Source organism: Saccopteryx bilineata, chromosome 1 (genome assembly GCF_036850765.1).
Source record: "Saccopteryx bilineata isolate mSacBil1 chromosome 1, mSacBil1_pri_phased_curated, whole genome shotgun sequence".
Lineage (NCBI taxonomy): Eukaryota > Metazoa > Chordata > Mammalia > Chiroptera > Emballonuridae > Saccopteryx > Saccopteryx bilineata.
In genome coordinates, this window is record NC_089490.1 from 388250826 (window position 1) to 388273320 (window position 22495).

Genomic DNA, 22495 nt, shown 5'->3' on the forward strand with positions numbered 1-22495 from the left:
GTGGCATTGGGGCGGGCGTGGGGTGGGGACGGACAAACCTTCATTTGATGAACAAATATTTATTGAGCCTTACCACAGGCCAGGTCCTGTGCCAAATGTTAGGAACATAGAAGTGACAAGACAGATGCTATCTCTCCCTATGAGGCTTCTGCTGGGAAGGGAAATGAATTATGTAATTAATGATCTGTAAACAAGCACTTAACCTTACCAGAGATGTCAGGTGACCTCTTTTGTGACACAATTAATTTTTTTACCTAAGGACCGTTTATTGATTTGAGTTTTCAAACTGGGGCCTCCGTTTTAAAACATCACCGCACCCAGGAAGTCACAGGAAGGGAAGGCAGATTTGGCTCGAAAAGGAGACGGGGGCTTTGCCCCTTGAACCTTAAAAAAGGATAAGGGAGAGACGGACATAAAGTATTCAAATGATGCCAAACATGGGCCCCTGCGGCTGGGGTCTGCAGCTGAGCACGGGGAAGCCCCTTGGACGGGAGCTGGACCAGGGAAGAAGCTCCCGCCACCTCTGTCCTTCTGCGCTCTGATGCTGATGAGCATACATACTCATGTGTGTACGAGACTTTGAAATACAGCCTGGTGGTTGGTGTTCAAGCTCTAAAGCAGGGGTCCCCAAACTTTTTACACAGGGGCCAGTTCACTGTCCCTCAGACCACTGGAGGGCCGGACTATAATAAAACTATGAACAAATCCCTATGCACACTGCACATATTTTATTTTAAAGTAAAAAAACAAAACGGGAACAAATACAATATTTAAAATAAAGAACAAGTAAATTTAAATCAACAAACTGACCAGTATTTCAGTGGGAACTATGCTCCTCTCACTGACCACCAATGAAAGAGGTGCCCCTTCTGAAGTGCGGTGGGGGCCGGATAAATGGCCTCAGGGGGCTGCATGCGGCCCGTGGGCCGTAGTTTGGGGACCCCTGCTCTAAAGCAAGGTAGCTCGGTTGGAGTCCAATTAGTTGCTACATAATCTTGGGTTTGATTAGTCTCTCTGTGGCCCCAGTTTCTTCCTCTGTAAAATGAAGATGCTCTCTCTAGGGAACGAGAAGTCTTTTGCAGCAGTTGGGGATCTTTCTTGATATTTCTAGTTCTATCTTAAAATTCATGTGACTTTTTGTATTTGACTCCAAATGATAGTTTTAGTATGAAACGTTTCCCTTGTTTGTTTTGTGACTTGGGATATTTCGCAGGACACTGGCCAGCACCGTGGCCACTCTGTTCTCCGCCCTACCCCCACTCTCCCTTAGTGGAGAAGCAGGATTCTTTCTCCCTGGGGTGGCCAATATGCAGTAAGTCAAGCTAGAAGTTAATGGAGAAAAACAGTCATTTTGCCTTCAGGGAAAGACCAACTCCCAGAAACTGAAGCTTAGTCTGGGTGGGATTAGCCCTCTGTCCAAGTTTTCCTTCCAACTATATCAATACTGTCTAGAGGGAATTTGGGGTGCAGCCACAGAAGCTCTTAATCAACCCAAAGACTTGATTCCCTCTGCCCATCCTCTCTGTAGAGCATCCTCACACATACCACAACTGCTTGAATCCTCACAGCCAGCAAGTCACTTGTTAACAGCCTGTATCAGTCAGGGAAAGCCAATGCCATGTAACAAACAATCCCCAAACCTCAGTGCCTGAATACAATAAGAGCAGATTTCTCATAGTCTGAAGAGTCTGCAGACTCTTCTTCAAACTTGGAGTGCCAGCCTCTTTTACCTTGTGGTTCTGCACACCTGTGCCCTGCACTGTTCCAATATGAACTCACTGAATCCTCATAAAAATCCTTATCAGGAAGTGCTGCTATGATCAATCCCATTTTACAGATGAGGACCCATGGCCAGCTTGTAAGCAGTAGGGGCTTGATTCAAACCCAGGCTGGCTCACTTCAGAGCCCCGTGTTTATCCACTCTGCTGTGCTTTTTTAAACCCCTTTACCCACCTCCTCACATTTCTAGTCATACTTCACTGCTCACCTGTGTTTTTGTACCTCTTAGACTGATGCCTGGGCCACTGCCTGGCTCAACACCTCTTTTATTTATTTATTTATTTTTAAGATTTTTAAATTCATTTTAGAGGAGAGAGAGAGGGAGAGAGAGAGAGAAGGAGGGGAGGAGCAGGAAGCATCAACTCCCATATGTGCCTTGACCGGGCAAGCCCAGGGTTTTGAACTGGTGACTCTCAGCGTTCCAGATTGACGCTTTATCCACTGCGCCACCACAGGTCAGGCCCAACACCTCTTATTCTGCTTCTGCAGGTCCTTCAACAGGGGAACAGGCTTGTAAGGGCTGATTCCCACATTTGATGTCATAAGTTTCACTTGGGGAAATGTAAAATTCAGGTTCCCAGAGCAACCCCTCAAGGGGTGTGATTCAGAGGTCTTAGGTGGAGCCTGAGGTATCCGCATGTCTAAGAAGCTCCCCCAGGGTGACTGTGATGTGGGCGCTCCTTGAGGCTAACCTGAGAGTGCCTGGTTTGGGGAGGGCCCCAGAAATCTAGGTCCAGCAGATGTAGAAATGTCCTCGTGCATGGTGAGCTGCTCACAGGCACAGCGTCCCCCTCTCTCAGTCAAGTTCTGTCGGCTCCTCACAAGCACTCGCCTGGTAGACCTCCAGCTCCTGGGGAGCTGCTGGGACCACCGTCTCTGCTTCCTGGCTGCTTATCTGCCCATCCACAGGGTCAGGTCCCAGGGGGAGAGCATATTTCAAGCTGCAAAGTTGAAATTCGCTTTGAAGAAGCAGCTTATCTTCCGGTCCAGGAGCCAAGCAGTGTTTCTATGGCAACCCAGCCACCACACCATCTTTTGTTATCCCTTCTAACACCTCCCCTTCTGTTTATTACAAGTCTGTGTCCCAATCCCTTCTCAAATCCCCTTCCCTGGGGACTCGCCTTCTGCTAGTCTCTCTGCCCTCTGTGGCTATTTTGAAATCTAAAAGGGCTAGTTTGTGGTTGACCCCCCACACTCCTTGTCTCCCCACCTGGTACTTTGTGGGGGGTTAGTCCTGCTGTCAGCCAGGTAAATGCACCACTCCCTACCAGGCAGGGATGAGACACGGCTGGGAATAAGAGCCAGGCCCAGTGCAAAGCTTCTCTGCTGGTAGTCATTCATGGAATCTTTTGTTCAGCACTTATTAAATCTCTAAGATGCCGGCCAGCCGCAGAAACAACACTGCCCAATCATTTTCTGCACAGAGTGAGCATGGCTAGTGAGGTGAGGAGCATGAAACCAGTAGATTCAAAAAGGCAATCTCAGGTAGAAGTGCCGTCAAGACAGAGACAGATGGGAATGGGGGAGGGGTTGGTAGGGAGAGTTGTGTCCACTAAGAATTTGAGGGCCAGGAAAGCCTTCTTAACCTCAGATTTGCAGGAAAAATCATATTTGGCATTAATCATGTGTCAGATACAGATGTCACCATCTTGCCCGGAGGGCTCCATTTAAACATCACAACCTCGTGACGGTGTGGTTACTGTTACCCCACTTTATGGAGGAGAACCCTGAGGCACAGAGGACGTCCATTTGAAGTCACACAGTTAACTAGACACAGAGCTGGGGTTTGAATGAGGCACGTGACTGTGGAGCCTGCACACTTTCCAGCTCACCCATGAACTTCCCTGCCTGACTGAGACCAAGGAACCAAAAATTCGATGATCCGTCTATTATCTTTCTAAGGTCTTAGGTAGATTAATGAAAAGCCTGCTGAGGCTTGAGGAAGATGTCTCTCTTCCATTCTCCTGCCCTGGCTATCCATTCATTTGTTCCATTGGTCATCATTCAACATTGAGAACCTTTAATGGGACGGAGGCCACGAAAGACGCTGGTCACTGCCCTCACACCCTCTATGTGTGGATAGAGTAGGCAGAGGGGGGGTTAGTATAATAATCACTAAGATGAAGATCAGCAAAATAGATGTAGATTACATAGGAGCGCATTAAACTTTGCCTGGGGAGGGGTGCCGGGTAGGGCATGTGTGCTGGGAGGAGAGTTTAAGGAAGATTCAGAGGCTCTGACTTTGGTAGGGTGCCACGCCAAAGCCCAGGAAGCAGTTTGGAAGGTGGAGAGGTGGTAGAAGGCACTCTGGGCCCTGGCAGCGGTTTGACAGTCTGCAGTGTGTTCAGAGAACAGCAGGTACAACTAAAACTTAGAGACTGTGAGAAGAGGAGGGAAAATGGGTATTGCCATTATCCTCACTCTTCCGGAGGAAACAATTAAACAAACAAAACTTCGAGGAATGGAAAACCACAAAACGGCAAGATCCTGCCCAGAGATACACTTCTCACAGGTGATCCCTGCATTGGCTTCACCAGTTACATCACAGAGGACATCACATGGCTGCCCTCTCTTGACTACTCCCTATGTATCGGATACTCTTGGAAGTGCTACAAACTTTATCGTATTTAATCCTCACACAACCCTATCAATGAATACCTAATAATTTCTTATTCTATACCTCAATTTAAATAAATAAAAATTACCTAATTATTGTCTCTACAGAGGAGGAAATTAAGGCTCAGAGAGTTTAAAACTTGTCCAAGATCTTGCAGCTAATGAATGACAGCTCAGGGCCCTGAACTCAGCTCATCTCAACACCAGTGCTGCTAACCACACACGTGGTCCCAGGGGCTACGTCTCTTGATACCAACCACAAACAGGTAAAGATGGAAATGTCCAGGTCATTGTTTTAGATCAGTGGGAATGTGCCACATCATTAGATTGGTGAACCCATCCAGTTGTCAGCGCTTTTTAATGAGCTGCCTGGATGTTTGGGCATAGCTTTGCTACGGTTCTCAGCTCTGCATCTGGGCTTGACATCCTTTGTGCAGAAAATGCATTTCATTTGTGACGTGAGCCGAGAACATTAACATTATGTTATAACCTCATTAATTCTCATCACAAGCATTCTTTCAAAGTTAGGGCTTTTAAAGGTCACAGAAAACCCCTTTGATCAATAATCTGGGGCTCAAACACAGCCTTCACCTCATCTACCCCATCCTTACTTTACCATCTCCAGCCATCTTGACCGAGCAAAGCCTCTTGGGCTGACTTTAACATCCACATTTTCCACTTGCTCTCCTTGCTTTGCTGTATTGCTTTACTAGGAACTTAAATGTCTTTCTGTTCAATTGAATCCATAGATCTGAGGGAAATCTCAGTCCTGCATCATCAATAACTCTGTCAGATGAGAACACACATGTTTAATATTGGTCTCTGTGGTCTTAACCAACAGTGTTCATTTGAATACTTTCAACATTTTTTCTCAATTTCATACTTGTGGGGGGGGGCTGCATTTTGTTTGTTTGTTTTTAATTTATTTTTTAGAAAGGAGAGAGAGAGAGAGAGAAGGGGGGAGGAGCAGGAAGCATCAACTCCCATATGTACTTTGACCAGGCAAGCCCAGGGCTTCAAACTGGCAACCTCAGCATTCCAGGTCAACACTTTTATCCACTGCACCACCATAGGTCAAGCAGGGGGCTGTGTTTTTTATGTGGAAAAGTCATTTTGGGACCAAAGGCTGAAATAGCTGATTATATGCCAGTTTCCTTCACATAGAATTCAGGATCTTCTTCAAGAGCCCGCTATAGGATTTTTTAATTCTATGATGCGTGGCTAATTGATGAAACCATTCACAAAAGCAACAATTTTTAACTTTGGTCTTATGCCAACATTTAATAAATACTAGCTAATGTACTGATATGTATTAGTTTTTTACCCACTTAAAAACTGGTTAGGGCACATTCAAGGTTATTCTTATAACAATACTTCTTCTGCACGTTTGCATTCTGATAAGCTTTCCTTAATGGGAGAGAAAGGAGGTGAACACTGAAGAACACGCTGAGCATGTGAACACCATCCTTTAAAGGTGATCGCTGCAGAAAATAAGTCCAGAGAGCCACTAACCAAACACACCCACCCACTTAGGTGCAAACATCAATTTCTAACCAGGCAGTTCAAAAACCAACCAGATAAGACAATGACTATTTTATTAGATTCTTCTTATATCTTGGTTTTATGTCGACATCCTCCAATTATGTAACCCTTCAGATTCCTAGCCAAACAGAAATTGGCCCACACTGTTGCTAACTATGTATTCACACACCCTATAGACCGTGGAAGATACATAAAAAAGACCTTGCCTTCAGGAAGTCTACCATCCAATGATGGACACCATCCCATAAACCAGAACTATGCTACAACTTACGCTACAGCTCTCCTACACTATGCCCGTGGCAGACATGACTAATCGATTAATGCATTCTTTCCTGCTGTGCTCAGTTGCAGCCTGTTGAGCTTAGGGCTCCAGGAAGCCACTACCAATGAATAAGAACTGATAAGCAAGATATAAGCTATCTGCTCTTCCTGATGCATACTTATAAAAAGGTAAATAACTATAGAAGGCAGTCTTAAAAGGCCATATGTCTGGACTGTGTGCTACAGAAGACCTAAAAAGGAGCTTGTCATCCTCAGTGAGATCAGAGAAAGCTTCCTGGAGGAGGGGGTTCAGCCCAACATTCAAAGATAACTATGGATAAGAGAGGAGGAGATACCTCAAATGGAGAGAATGACAGCAACATGCGTACAGGGAGCACACTGAGGGCATCGTGTGTCTGGCAAACCAGTCATAGAGAAAGGTTGGAGAGGTTGGAGGAATGGACTTGCAAAGGAATGATGAGACCAGGCCAAGAATGGCCTCAAATGCCCAGCAGATTTTTAATTCTACCTTATAAACATCAGAGAGACCTGACAGTTTGGGAAAAGGAGAACAACATGAGCAAAGCAGTATTTTAGGTAAATCAAACCAGCAGGTGCATGCAGGAGGGACTGAAGCAGAGGAAACTGGTGGTGAGCAGACCAACCAGACATGGTGGGAGTCACCCAGGTGAGAGGAAGCAAGGAACCAGGACAGGAAGTACCTGTCAACATGATAAAGGGAAAGCAGCAATGGCCGAGACTCCTCCAAGGCAGATTTGACAGGGATTGCGGTGGGGAGCGATGTGTAGGAGAGGCTGAAATAAGAGAGAGCTGCATCAAAAAAAAAAAAAAAAAAGAAGCACTTCCATGATCACTTCTCATGTCTCCTTTTCTGAAACAGCATAATCTCTGAGCATCGTTGAATGCCTACATTCAATGTCTGGTTAACAGACTGGGTCTCCTGGGTGACTTTTGTGAGCAGTCAGCAGGATTTCAGGGGACGGCCATGAAGGGCTGCTTCTAACAATCTCCTCCCAGCCGTCCCTCTGGCAAACTCAAAGCCTGGTGAGTATCATCCCTAGATGTAGCTGCTCCTTCTTCTAAACTGATGCAAACCGACCGGAGCTCCCTTCTGCATCATATGAGTCAACATTCCAACAGTTTACAAATGTCACAAAAATGTGATTTGATCACAGAGCATCAGTAATATCAAAGTATTTGGTTCCAAGTTACTATAAATGTCAAATATTTTCCCTCAGCTCATTTCAAGCTTTTTTGACATGAGAATAATCACCGAAACATCTTATCAGCATGTGTGTCTGTTTGGCAAGCACTCATCAAAAGCTGCAAGATGTGTGGAGCAACACACAAGGGGCTGCACCAAATGGAAAAACAAAGGCGTTTTTGAACCTTCGAGCCTTGTGCAGAGACCGAGTTTTACCATTGTGGGCACTGACCTCACCAATTTGTATCCGTCTCTCTGATACACAGACTCTCCCTTTATTACTATTAATTATTAGGGTTTATAATAATAGCTAACATTGATTGAGCACCCTACCAAGACGAGTTTCGGAAGAGAAGATGGTACATTCAGAGTGGGTTATTGAAGGACGTTTCATAAAGCAGGGGTTCAGTAAAACAACAGGAGCGGAGAGGACCCTGGAGCCAGGAGTCGCTGGGCACTGCTCACACCCCTAGACTTGGCCAAAGAAGGGGTAGGTTTGGGGTAGAAAGTGGTTCTGCATGCCAAGGGACCAGGCACTGCCTTACCTGGAGTATCTGATTTAATCCCCACAATAATTCAGTGACAATGACACAGTGAACAGATGGCCACAGCAGAGGGCAGAAAGCTGAAGTCACTAGTTCTTCATCACAGAGCAAGAAGGGGGCAGATTGAAACTGGAATCCAAAGCCCAAGTGCGCTATCTCTTCCATTCATCTCAGACACGAAGTCAAATCATTTTATAGTAGTTGTTTAATGACAAGTGAATCATTATTAATACTATTTAGTAGTCCAATAATCATTTCCTGTACAGTCTCACCACAGGCCGCCCATGGGAGTCACAGGAGCTTGGTTTCTTCACAGTGGTGGCAGTAGCCAGAGCTGCCCGTTGTCCTTTGCTCCTGTGGAGGCCCAGGGCCCTGATGTGCCTCCACTGGGGACAATCTGTGCACTGTGGATGTTGCCTGGATTTCAGACCGTGGCCCAGGAAACTGAAAACACACCAGCGGCGTCAACCCAGCCTTCCAGATGCTAAGAGATCATGACAACCAGGCTCGTGGCAAGCGCCCTCCCTGGGCCTCCTGTGGGCTTCAGATGTCATAGCTTCAAGGAACCACTACCTTAGAGTCTCGTGTTTTCCTAAAATAAAGAACCCAGAAACATTCTGTGGCATATGACTGCTGACTTAACCGGCTGATGACTCATCTTAATAATACCAACTGTGAGTCCATCAATTAATTATTCTTTCCAGCACTGTACCCTCACTCCAATCACTACCTACCTTGTGCGGGAACTCAAGGATGGTCTCAGAATCTGACCTGGGTGGACATGTTGTCCTCAGGGCACCCATGGCCACAGCCCCCTTCTCCCAGCTGGCTGACCGAGTTCTCCACAGCGGTTCTTCCCCTTGAAAAATCCTTCAGGCCAGGGAGCCCTCCATTCTTTCTCCCCATTCTTTACTTTGCAACTTTCTTGAGTCCATTCCATGGTCTATCAACAACACCTCTGTAGAGTCTAAAGCCCCTGTGTCTCCCTATCCCTTCCCTAATGCTAAGTGGGGAACCCCAACATTGGGTGGACCCTGTTCCACTATGATCCTGCATCCAACAGTACTGCATAGTGGGAGTGTCACTCAACAGGGCAGATGGTTGCATGAGGAATCTATGGTCATCAACCCCAAATAGGCTCTTAGTCCCTCCTAGCAATCACTGCTTCTTTTACTCCTCCCTCAAGCTCACATTTGGCATTTCCCTGGCTCCTCAGACTTCCTACAAAGAATAAAGGGAAGTCAAGAGAATCATGGTCCTTTAGCATCTTGCTAACGGATGCTCCTTCGTCTGGATAGATGCTATGGCCCTTCTCTTCCCACCCGTCACACTGCAGGAGGAGGGTCCCTTCCTCCCTCCGTCCAAGACCAGTTCTTCCATCTGAGTCTTACTCTTCATCCCCTTCATGGGAACCTTACACTAGTTGTTATCGGTTTCCCTCTTTTTCTCTCTTGAATGTTCATCAATTTGCTCAGTACTCCTTTGACTTCCTGTCCTGCTCAGCCGCTGCCCTAACCCTCTCCACCACTCTGCAGCCACAGACCTCAGAAGAATTGCCTATGCCTGTCACTGCCTTCATTTCCTCCCTGCCACCCACTCCATAACCCAAAGGGCCCCACAGCCCATTGAAGGTCATTATTGGTCTCCAAGGTCACCAATGAGCTTCATAGTCCAATCCCTATGGATTTTTGCCAGTCTCGTCTTACTTGGCTTTTCTGGTGGACTTCCCAGCTGATGGTTCCCTTCCTTTTAAAAGGCTTTTTCAATAGTATTATTATTGTTTTCACATTTCATTCCGTTAGTTTTTCTCCCTTCTCCCTGGGCACTTCCCGTTGTCTCATTAAATGTGGGTGTCCATCAGGAACCTCGTCCCTCTCATTTGTCTCTCTTCCCGGGACAGATCTGTGCTGTCACCACAGATGACTACCTGTGACATCCCCCGTGTACATCTCCAGGTCCCAAATATACATCACAGGCGTACTGTGAACCCTGGACCTGCTGAGCAACTGGCCTGACTGTTACCTTCATGGGAATGGCTCAGAGATCCCTCACACTCTCCCTGCAGAAAAGTGAACTAACTCATGATTTAAAATCTACGATCTAATCTTTTCTGAGTGTTCCCTGTTTCACTAATTGCTACCATCATCCAGTTGCATAAGTGAAAACTCAGGCATCATCCCTAACTATTCCCTTTTTTCAAAGTCCACACTCAACTCATAGGCAAAGCTAGTCAATTTGTTTCCTAAATATCTGTCCAAACCACTGCCACCATCATATACAATGCACATGATACATTAGTAGAGTATATATATATATATATATATATATATATGTATATAATGTTTTACAAAGAATTAACTATATATGTATAATGGGTGTATATACACAAATGGGTATAAACTCACAAATTTTTGCTGAAAGGAGTCTCCAAAAATGTTGAAGATCAGAGAATTAATCAATTATTATTTCTTGGGAGGCCCACTGAACTACTTTATACACTTACCATAGTTGTAGATTTATACTCATTTATGACTGTGTGAGAACACCTCAACCCCTAGAATATGAGTTGCAGCACATCAGGCATGCTGTCCGCCTGGTCACTGCAGTGTCCTCAGGGCTAATTCAGTGCCTTGCACATAGTAGGTGACCAAGAAGTAAGTTTCACATGAGTGAATATTCGAGAAGTGGAATGTTCGTGCTCCCCTCCCCACACTAACAGAAACCTTTCATTTTTCACGTCTGGGATACATTGAATGAACTCTCTTTCCTACATAGCGAACATACAGTCAAGTCATTGCTTTGGCAAAAGATAAATAAGGAAATGATTCAGAGGTACCTAAAATAAACTCTGATTAATAGGCAGGTGTTGAGTGTGCCCGGTGCTTCAAAAGTGTAGCCTTTAACGTTACCTTAGACTCTAAGGCTTAGAGGACCTTATTACGATCATCTCTGTTTTACTAATGAGAGAAGTGGGGTTCAGAATGGTCAAGGTCACTTAGCAAGAAAGAAGTGGAGGCTGAATTCAAGTTCAGGTTTGGGGGTCTAAGTTTAATTTGTTTCCTATTATATCTCAGTAGCTTGATCATAAAATGGACATTTTTATTTTAAGAGGCAACTTCCTCTTTTGAGTAGTCTCAAAAAACAAGATTTGTATGACCTAGAACTAATTCTAGCAGATATCCAAAATCAAATTCAAGTCTACCGTGCTGTGGATACAAATGGGTTACCTAATCTCGTGTTCATTCCTTCTTTTCTGGCTTTGTCTCTGCATGTTTTGTTTTGAGGTTGTCTACAAAGAATGACATCGTGTTGCCACTAAAGTATCTGTTCCACTTGCATAGTAAGAGACGGGCTCACCAGATGACGGGTTTGCAAGAAATGTGCTGAAAGCCCTCCAGATCACGCCGATATTTTCCTAGAGAGTTTCGTCTTGACGTATCATCACTGCTTTCACCGCAGGTCTCTCTGATAGCCTTTCCCTTTCTCCTGTGTGAAGTGACTTGCTGGAAATGAGAATGCATTTGAAGACGCTCGGGGTGCACTGGAGGGGGGGGATTTGACACCCACAACGAGCTTCGAGCTGACTGAAGTTATTCCACACGTGCAGCTCTGTCCAACTCTTCTAGTTGCCCAACCAAGTACGCTTTTCCAAGTCAAATGTAGTCTTCAGGCATTATCTCACTGGCTTTGCACCTGAAGAGTTTTAAAACTATCCTCCAGTATTAGCCAAGTGACGGGAGATTCAAAAGGAGGGGGGGGGGCGGATCCGAGAGAAGGTGAAGCTGCCACGCCCTCCAGGCTTCGCTTGGTTCCCTGCGGTGCCGCTGGAGGCAGGCCCGGAGGTGCTTCAGTGAGCTCAGTCCTTCCTCTGCGCTCCCGTCCTTGAGACTTCTGTTCCGGCTGCAAGCAGAGGCAGTGGCCGCACGTCTCCCCTCCTCCCCACTCATCTATCTATCTATCCATCCACTGACTCCTGCAGTCACTCAACATTCTCCTTCTCTTACTATCTGCCAAGCTCAGTTTTCCCATGAAGAAAAAGTATGTCTTGGACTTAATAAGTGGAGGGCAGAGAGTCAATGAAATATGTCAAATTACCTTGCAGCTGAAAGGTCTATGCCAGATGCACTAAAACTCAATTTCACAGAATTCCCATAGGATGCCCTTCTCCTTCTCCTTGTTCATATTCATATACACAACTATCCCTCATTATTTGACTCTTATCTGTTCATGGAAACATACTGGCTAGCAAATTTCAGACAGCAGTCACTGTATTCTATTATTTTTAGTGGGAAAAAATATAATACATCCCAAGTCCACCCCCAAGATCCCAATCAGCTTCTTAAAATATCACTATATCACCCTGAAATGCCATGTAAAAATATCCTGGGAATCTTTATAATATAAATCAATTAAAACACCTTTCACTTAATTAGCACTCAGGGAACTGCTTAGTGGGAAGGTTTGAGTGTGTGTGCAGAGAGCTGACACCAGAGGGGAACAGGGCTCCTTCCAGCACAGTACTGACCGGGTAATGCCAGTCCAGGAGAAGATGATGTTGAAGAGATAGTAAGTATCACCTCAATGGGACCCGGGAGTAGGTACCTGGGTGAAGCACACTGGGACCCATGAGGGGCTAAAGCTTAGGGAGAAAAGTGGGGAAGTTGACAGTGATAACACGTCGCACGTTTAAAGGATGAAGCAGCAGGAGCAAAGGCGCTAGGAGAACAGGGAAGCCGGGGACTGCTACCCACTCCACTCCTCATCTGAGACTCATGAACAATGAGGTGTTTGCACAGGTGTGCCCACGTGGATTCACTGTAATGGGCATTCAACCAAAACAGAGAGCAAATGTTTGTTAAAAACTTCCCAGATACCAATGAATATTTAAAAAATGGGAGTTTGGACTTATTTTTAATTAAAAGCTTAGAAAACACCATCATGAGTTACCCCTTCACACCCATTAGGATGGCTATCATAAAAAAGGAGAAGAAAAATAACAACCGCTAGCAGGATGTGAAGAAACCGGAACCCTCCTGCACGGCCAGGGGGATGTCCAATGGCTGTGCAGAAAGCAGTCCGGCAGGGCCTCCAACAGTTCAACAGAGTTACAATATAACCAGGCAGTTCCACTCCGGGGTGTATACTTTAATGAACTGAGAACAGGTAAACAAATACTTGGATAGGAACACACACAGCAGCACTGCCCACAATAACCAAAAGGTAGATTCACCCTGATGTCCATCAGCTGATGAATGGACAAGCACAATGAGGTAGAGACACAGAATGGGATATCCCTCAGCTATAACAAGAAAATCCTAATACATACAATACTACAACATAGGTGAATCTTGAAAACATTATACTAAGAAAAAAAAAAGCCACACACAAAAGGTTACATATTTTATAATTCCAATAATATGAAATGTCCAGAATAGGCCAAAAAAAAAAAAAAAAAGATTGGAAACAGATTGAAGTTGAAAGATAGAAGCCAGAGGGGTGGCCGCCAGGGCCCGGGGAAGAGAGAGGAGACAGAGGAAGAGAAGAGGAAGAGAGTGTCTGCTTAGTGGGTATGGAGGTGTCTTTAGCGGGGGGGGGGGGGGGGGGGGAGGCATGATTTAGCCTAGATGGAGGTGGTGGCGGTACACTGAATGCCACTGATTGTACACATTAAAATAGTTAATTTTATGTGCATTTTACCCATCTTTTTTTTTTTAAAAAAAAAAGCTTTGAAAATAATAACTTTAACATTATCAGCACATAGGTGAGTGCTCCCTCCTCTATTTGCGTGTATGTGCCATTGAGTAGGCTCTGATTCCTGGCGAGCCCACGAATGAGTGATGTCCACACTGTCCTGTCCTCAACAGCCCTACCCAGCTCCTATAGACTTGTGTCTATGGCTTCTTTCATGGAGTCAAGCTCTCTCATATTTGGTCTTCCTCTTTTCCTGTTGCCTTCTATTTTTTCCAACCTTATGGTCTTGTCCTAAGAATCCTGCCTTCTCATGATGTGCCTGAAGTATTAATGCCCTTCACACAGGCATTAATAAATGTTTGATAAATGAATGAATGAACTGATCCACAGTCTACAATGTCCTGCCTGCTCAGGCCCCTGACTACCTTCTCAGCCATACACTAAGCTTCCCCTGTTCTCTGCTCTTCAGATACATGGGCCTTTCCCTAGACCCTCTTCAGTGTTAGTTTTTATCCTGCCACTGGACCTTTGCACAGACTCATTCCTCTCTCTAGAGTCCCTTATGCTCCAGCCCACTGACCTGGTTAACTTCTCCTCCAATGCCTGCTCTAGCGTGGCCATCACTCTCTCTGGGAAGACATCCCATGTCCCACCCCAAGCTGGGTCAGTTCCATCTTACTCTCTCAGAGCCCCAGAATTTTTCCCATCAGGTCATTTACCATTATCACACATCCTTCTACTAACTCAAGTCACCCCCACTATACCACAACTTTCATGAGGACTAAGAATGGGTTACTGTGTCATTGAGGAGGGGGCAGTTATCACTGTATTCCTCACCCCCCGCCCCCATCTCTGTGAAGCTATTCTCCTCCATCCTCCAAGCAGGGTTTCCCAAAGTTTGTGAGCAAGAAATAAGCTCTGTAGGTAGTGAATACAGTAACACTAAGGTAGAAGTAGGAGACGCACCGTTATTGGCTATTGGGAGAGTGTCGGTCAAATAGCATGGACAGTCAGAGATCAGCACTATTTCCTGTGACCCTTCCTGCTGGCCTCAGACTCTGGATGGTCACCCATTCAGACTCCAGCTCTTCATTTGTCTCCTCTGTCTCCTGGATCCGCTGTTTCCCCAGCTTCCTGGCTTCTCTCTTTCCTTCTGGCATTGCCTTGAGCCCCTCTGATGTCTCTTTCAGATGTCTCTTCCACTGCGGTCTGATGGCCTCTCTGTTCCTGCATGCATGCAGGTACTTGATGGTAACCTAGGTCAGTATCTGAAAATCTGAACATTTCCCATGATGCAGCAATGTTTTCTGGAGTTAACCAAGGGCATTAGGTGAACCATCAATCCCATGAAGAGAAGAGCCCTGTGTCTGAATTATCTACATGCTGTACCAGAGGAGAAACTCGGAAAGGAAAAAGATGTGACAGGTCTGAGACCTGCCACTGGAAAGGGACTGATGGACACAGACATAGGGTCTCCGTTGTAAGAGCCTATTGTTTGGCTATTTCCAAGAGCCTTGTGTTTCCAGCCAGTGTGTGCTCATCTCCCTGAAATAATCTATGCTAATTTATTGATAAAATATTTATACTGTCTTCCATGTTGCTAAGCAACCGCTCAAACATGTCTACTGTGTAAGTCTCTCTGGAGGGCCCTTGGTTGCACCCAGTGCCTGAAGCCTGGTGGACATAAGAGGCAGCAAAGCAATTCAAAGCTTTGGGAAAGGTTCCTGAAGCTCACGAGGATAAAATTAATATGGTTAAAGTGCCTAGAACAGTGCCTGGCACATATGAAGAACTCAGTACATGTTAGCTGAACCATCACTATAATTTATTAGACTATGGAAATGGCATCTGTTTTCTGTTTCTTTGTTTATACAAACAGGAGACAACCAGCCAGGAGATCAGCTGAGAATTGAATCCTTTTAGGAATCCATGGAGGTCAGACCTTATAGCGGCCCAGAGTCAAATCGGTTCCAGGAGTGGTGTTAGGAATTCATGGAGCCTCCTGTGCTAACTGAGATACAGGGGAGACTTCCGCAGAGCAGCCAGAACTGGAGAAAGTTCCGCTTTGGGCTGAAGGTGGGATGTCCATCCTTGGGGTTTCACGCAGCCCTCGTACCTCCCTCATCATAGTAGAACCACGACACGCTTCCTGACAATTGCTGGCTTCACTGTCTGTCTCCCCACTTAGCAGAAAGAACATATGCCTGTCTTTTCATTGCTGTATCCCAGTGCCTATCATTAACCCTTAATGCTCATTAATCTTTAATGAATGAACTTACTATTAGCTAATGAAATGCAGCATCTGGGCTCTGTTCCATCCTCACTCTGACAGGTATGAATTCACACCAGAGATCTGAATGGAAGAAGAGAACAGGCAGGAGGGTGGACAGGGCTGCACCGATGGTCTTGAGGCCCCAGTCCCAAGGGTGGCCACAGGAGTAGCAGCAGAAAGCCGGACCAGAGAGGTAGTATGCACCTGACCACAACAAGGAGGGCCACGTCTCCTGATTATGGCCCTGAAGTCCTCCTGATAATAAAAATACTGGCTGACGCTAAATTAAGGTTCACAAATATTATGACACAATATGGAAAATTTTAACAAAAGCTTTACTAAAGTATAGCCCCCTAGAGAAAAGTACACAAATCATAAATATAGAGCTGGATACATTTTTTTTTCACAAAGTGAACACAATTGTGTAACCAGTACCCAAGATAAGAGGCTGAACTTACAAACAAAAGCTCAGAAGCACTCCACCAGCCCGTCATTAGCTGCCCCCAACAATAACACCATAAACAAATTGGGCTTGATTTCAAATCTTGTGGAAATGGAAACTTAACAATATGCACTCTTTTGGCCTGACTAGTAGTGGTTCAGTAGATACAGTGTTGACCTGGGACGCTGAGGTCCCAGGTTCAAAACCCTAAGGTTTCTGGCCTGAGTGTGGCCTCAGCTGGCTTGAGTGCAGGCTCACGAGCTTGAGCATGGGGTCACCAGCTTGAGCGTGGGATCATCGGCTTGACCCCATGGCCTCTGGCTTGAGCCCAAAGGTCACTGACTTGAAGCCCAAGGTCGCTGGTTTGAGCCCAAGGTTGCTGGCTTGAGCCCAAGGTCGCTGGTTTGAGCCCAAGGTCACTGGTTTGAGCCCAAGGTCGCTGGTTTGAGCCCAAGGTTGCTGGCTTGAGCAAGGGATCACTGACTTGGCTTGAGCCCCCCCTACCCCCAATTAAGGCACATATGAGAAGCAATCAGTGAACAACTAAAGTGTCTTTCCTCCCTTATTTGGTATGTCACAATATGGTGATGATTTAATTCAAACACATTGAGGAATTATCACGTGCCCAGTATCACACTAGATATTGTCAGGAATACAAGGAAAATGAAAGATATATTCCCCAGTTGGGAGGGAAAGACTCCACTCTACAGAGAACAGTGTTGAATACAAATCTAACACTTATTTATACTATCTAAAAAAACAACCTTAAAATCAATCTGTTAGTATTTGCTACAGTTTGAATGTTTGTGTACCCCCACCACCAAATTTATGTGTTGAAATCTAACCTCCAAGTGATGGGATTAGGAGGTGGGCCCTTTAGGAGGCAATTAGGTTATGAGGATGAAGTCCTCATAAACGGGATCAGTGCCCTCATGAAAGCAGCCCAAGAGAGCTCCCTTGCCCCTTCCGCTCTGTGAGGTTACAACAAAAATTCCAGAAAGCAGGCTCTCACCAGACACTAGATATGTAGGAGCTTTGATCTTAGACCTCTCAGGGTCCAGAGCTGTGAAAAGTTTATTCTGCTGCTTAGAAGCCGCCCAGTCCGTGGTCTTGTGGTATAGCATCCCAAATGAACTAAGACAGTAGTCCATCAAAAGCAACTTGGTTTTTCTCTATTCTGCTGGAAGGAGGGGAGGACTTTACAGTTTGGTAGTAAGCAGCAGTGGGGGGGGGGGGGTGGAGGTTGATAGAAGAGGCCTAGGGACTGCTGAGGGGCCAAGCAGCCTGAATACAACCTACAACCTTTGACCACATGTTAGCGTCAGTGTGACAGCACCAGGGTCACCTGGGGTCTTCTGAGACACATTTGAGGAGATTCACTTACGGGTACAAAAAGCTAGGCATCATGCTGGGAGAAAGAGTGGATGCTGAAACTGAAGCTTTCCGAAAAAAGGACCCCAGCTCCTGCTGAGTGAGGGGTGTCAAGGGCAAGGCGTGGTGGGAAGGAGCAGTTCTCCCTGCTCGCTCTTTAGTGACTCAGGTCAGCCAAGATGAGGGCTTCCTCTGGACAGTCCCAGAAAGGCGTGAGTGCAGAGAAGCGAGGAAGGAAATGCAGGGAGACAGAACCAATGAGTCTGGCTGCCTCGCTAACAGATTCAGAAGCAGCAGCAGAGAAGGGAAGGTGATCACACACACACACACACACACACACAGACACACACACACTGTTCTGCCTCTTTGCTCTGTCTCCTTGCTCAAGCTGACCCATCACATCACTGCACAATAACCAACTTCCAAGAAGAGCTGGGCTGAAAATAGTGGGGCGTTCTCAGGTGATCCTGCCAGACCAGACCGTGAGTGGGTGTCTAGTGAGACTGAATTCCTTGTGTGCCCGACAGGATGCACGTGGGTGAGGATGGAGGACTTATCTAAGGAGGCAGAATCAAGGGTCCAGAATGTGTATTTCAGAAAAACAAAGAACTACTGAAGCTTGCTCCAGGCCTGGGAGGCAAAGTCTGGCCGAGGGCTTCCAGCGTCTCCCATTTAGCAGAGAATTCCAGACCTTTTCGATTCTCGGATTCCTTTAGCCATCTAGATAAGCCTATGAATGCTTCCTCCAAATGTTTGAAAAAGCTGAAAATAAAAGACATGAGACTACGAGGAACATCTAGTAACATCAGTTTGTTAAATAGTTATATGTGTACGTCCTTACTCATCCATTAAATAATAGGATCTAGCTAGCGGGAGATTTAATAAGTACCATGATTTAGAATTAGAGTTGAGCATCCGTGATATTGTGAAGTATCTGTAACAGCTGCAGTGTGCTCTGAAACTGTCTGTGATCTCCCTTGGGGACAAAGTCACTAACATTGTTAATGCTCCTGTGATACATTGTTTATATTCCCACTTATAGGAAATGCTAGCTTTCAGCTAGAGTTTAGTGAAAATAATGATATGTTTTTCCTCTCCAAAACTGTGAGTCCTTTAAATTCTATCCAAAGACCCCTTGGGGTGGGGACAGGAGAAGGAAGGTCTATGGACCTCAGGTTAAGAATCCCTGGGAAAACCTCAAATTCTTTTCAAAATCATTATAAACTTCAACTTTATCCAACCGTTCTGGGCCAGAAATCAGATTTCCCGGCATGGTCTGCAATTCCAAGGAAATTTTCCAGCAACCACAATCAGTGACTTTTGGAGACACAGGCTGTCACCCTGTATCCTACAGACATCCCAGTTCTCAGTGACCGGTGACCAAAGGAATCTAGAACCTTGTTCCTAGCCCACATGCTATCTCTTCAGAGAACAGCACCAGAGAGCCTTCCCCAACTCTTCCCGCCCCTTGTCAACATGTGCGTGTCCACCACCCTGCTGTCCCTTGCCACCTCTAATATCACCTCCTTTATTTTCTTTGCAATGTCACTTGTATTGTCTTTTCTCTATTTACTCTATCTGGATCATGGCCGAATCACTGTGAGCACAATGGTAGGCAAACCAACACTGAAATCTCAGCTTTACCACATTCACATCTGCAGATTCAGCCCCAGGTTGCCCAAATCCTGGTCACCGTGTGAGGAAAACAAGTGAAGGAATGTGGACGGACAGGTCTCACGTAACCACAGTCGTTTATTGTGCCCCTGCTGAGCTAGCACTGGGCAGCAAAGGCCGGTGAGTGCATGCACATGTGAAGAAATCACTCAGACAATAATCCCACAGGACTGGATGCTGGGATACTTTTATTTGTCAACAATGTCCTGTTGGGCATCTACTGGCTTCCAGGTACTGAGTGGGTGCTGGATATAAATATACAAGTAAACAGATATGCAAGAAAACATCCAGTTCTCGCAAGTGCTATAAAAGAATTTGGAAGGGACATATGGAATAGAGTACTGGGGAAGGGGTGTTTTGTTACATGTGGCACTAGGTAAAACCCTCCCTGAGAAGGTGAAATTTAAACAGAAAGAGACCTAAAGGATAAGATGGAGCCATCTGTGTGAAAAGCCAAAGAAAACGGGAGGGGTTGGTGTCTTTAAGAGGGATCATGAATCCAGGGAGGAACTGGCCAGAGTTTGGCTAGAGAGGTAGCTGCTGGATCAAGCTGGAGGCATGGAGTGGAATGCTAATAGCACTCCAGAATCAGACCAGCTTGGCTAGAATCTGCTTCTAAAACTTCTCTAGCTGTGTGACCTTGGGGAAGTCACTTACCCTCTCTGAGCCACAGCTTCCTCATCTTTAACTTGGGATCAGCAAATATGTCCTTCATCTAATTGCTAAATGCAGTACGTGTAAATCTCTTAGAATGGTGCTTAGTGAGTGCACAGTACCTGCCCTGTAAGGGTTTGCTATGGCTTGTTCCGCATTCAGCGAGAGGTGGAGGATGATTATAAGGTGGGAGAGGCAGGACCTGTTTGTCCTGAACAGATTATTGCCATTGTGTGGGTCACCAATACGACAAAGAGTTGGAAGAGACCCCAGGGCTCGTTCACACCAACACCTTCCCTAGTGGTTCTCTCTGGGAAGGGGACAGGACAGCGCTTGAAGAGCCACCATTTATAAAGGCAGAAGAGTAACTGTCCCTTAAGTGCACTGGGCTGGAGAGAAGATTGAGAGACAGCAGATCATAAGTTCTAGAGAAGGGCACATCAACCCCTCCCCCACCCCTCAGTAGGGAGCTTGATACTCCATTTCCAGACAATTCCAGGCCCCACATCCCGCTGCCCAACTGGCTTCTATTCCTGCCAGTGTCAATGTCACTGTTCTTGGAATGTAAATGCCTCAAGGACAGCAGCCATTTCCTTCTCCCACTACACAGTGACTGACACAGGCCCCACGCAACTGAGCTTTTGAATAATTGATTGAAGAAGGGAAAGTGGATTTATAGCATTTTAATGCCACTCCGGGGACTCTCTAAGGAATCCAGAAGGCCTTGGGAAGTCCTTAGGTCATGCCCCTGCCCAGGGCCAGCCTTTCTCAAACACTCCAGCCAGATTCTCCTCCTCAGGTTCTCCAGAGGACATATTTCTCTCCCCACCTTGGGCATGCATCCTAGAGTTCACAGCCTATGCAGGGAGCTCCTTCCAAACCTCTTCCCAGGGCCCTTCTGCTGCTGTTTAATGGGGACTCCACCCACCATCCATTTCCTCCCCAAGGGGGCTCTGGAGAAAAACCAATTGCGCAGCATAGGCTAAAAGCCCCTGCTGTCTCCAGGGACATCTCAGAGACACGTTGGGGGAGGCCACAGCAAGCCCCTCTGGTCGCAGCAGCTGAGGGCGGCTGGGAGGGGGCCGGTCTCCTCAGTCCTCTCTCCATGCACCTGCCCCTCCCGACCCAGGCAGTCCTGTCCAGCTGTCCCCTCTGCTGCTCCGGGTGCAGCAGCGCCTCCCTTCCGGTGTTGGGTAGATCTTCCCTGCTCAGCTCTGTCAGTGCCTCTCCTACACCATCCCATGACCCCTCCTTCCCCACCTCCTCTCCCCTGCCACTGCCCCCTCTCTCCTCCCCCCAATTCTGCAAGCATCTCCTTCTCCACGTTTCCGCTCCATCTCCCCAGCTTCCTCACAGCCCCTTTCCATATTCTCCTCGGACCTCGGAGCCCACCAGCCGCCCCCCCACTCCTCCCAGCCCCCCATACTCCCCTCCCAACCCCCCACACCCCACTCCCAGCACTAATTCCTTACCCAAGCCCCCTTCCCCGTTCCCTCCCAAACCCTCCTCTGTAGCCTTCTCTATCCCCATTCCTCTCGAGTCCCCCAAATCTCCCCTCGCCTGATGACAGCCCCCTGGCCGACCCCCACCCCGGCTCCCCGGGCCCCTCGGCGAGGTCCTCCCGCGCGTCCGCGGTCCCCGTTCCCCGCCACGCTCCTGGGTGCAAAGCAGAACCGCGACGGCTCCCCCAGCCACCCCGCGCTCCCGCCGCGGCAGTCTGGGGGACCCCACCTCTCCCGGAGAGGCCGAGGCGCCGCCCTGCTCACCTGTTGGGCGGGCCCGAGCACTCCGGGCCTCGCCTTCTCCGGGTCGGGGTCCCGCTCCCTTTTCAGCAGCCCCTTCTTGGGGTGCATGTGCCGGCACAGGCAGGTGACCCCGCACAGCGCGAGGATGCTGGTGGCCGTGCCCAGCGTGGCGCCCAGCGCGATCACCGGCACCGACAGCACCATGGTGCCCGCCGCCCGCTCGGGGCTCGGTCCCGCTCGGCGCACGTCTCCCGGCCGGGCCCGCTGCCCGCCCGCCCGCCGCCAGGCAGCTCCGGACTCCGGGCGCGCCAGCAGCTCTCCCGCCGCCGGAGGGGCAGGGAGGGGGGCGGCTGCGAGGACGTCAGAGGAGGGGCCGGACCGAGCCGGCTGGGGCGCCCGCGCTCGGTACCGCGACAACGAGCACCCCTCCCCGCCAGCACGTGACCGGACCCCCCACCCAGCAGGAGCCTGATCCTTCCAAGTGGTAGGAACCGTAGGATGGTCTCAGCCCTTCCCGCAGGCTTTCTGTATGGAGACACTAGGCTCAAGGCGGGCAGGAGGTCACACTGCTGTAGGGGGCAAAGCCGGGCTCGAACCCACGTCTTGGCTCTTCCGGGTAGGTAGGGGTCACCTTACCACACTACTGACCCTTTGTTCACCCTCTCCGGCTGAGGAGGC

General features: G+C 47.5%; 1 protein-coding gene across 1 annotated transcript in view; it reads right to left on the reverse strand.

Moving 5' to 3' along the window:
• The window catches only part of SYT13 (synaptotagmin 13), a 40266-nt gene extending 18072 nt beyond the window's left edge, over nucleotides 1–22194 (reverse strand). The window contains exon 1 of the mRNA XM_066251346.1: nucleotides 21839–22194. Coding sequence (XP_066107443.1) covers nucleotides 21839–22021 — 183 coding nt within the window. The 5' untranslated portion in view covers nucleotides 22022–22194. The remainder of the gene's footprint in view (nucleotides 1–21838) is intronic.
• Between the last annotated feature and the right edge of the window lie 301 nt (nucleotides 22195–22495).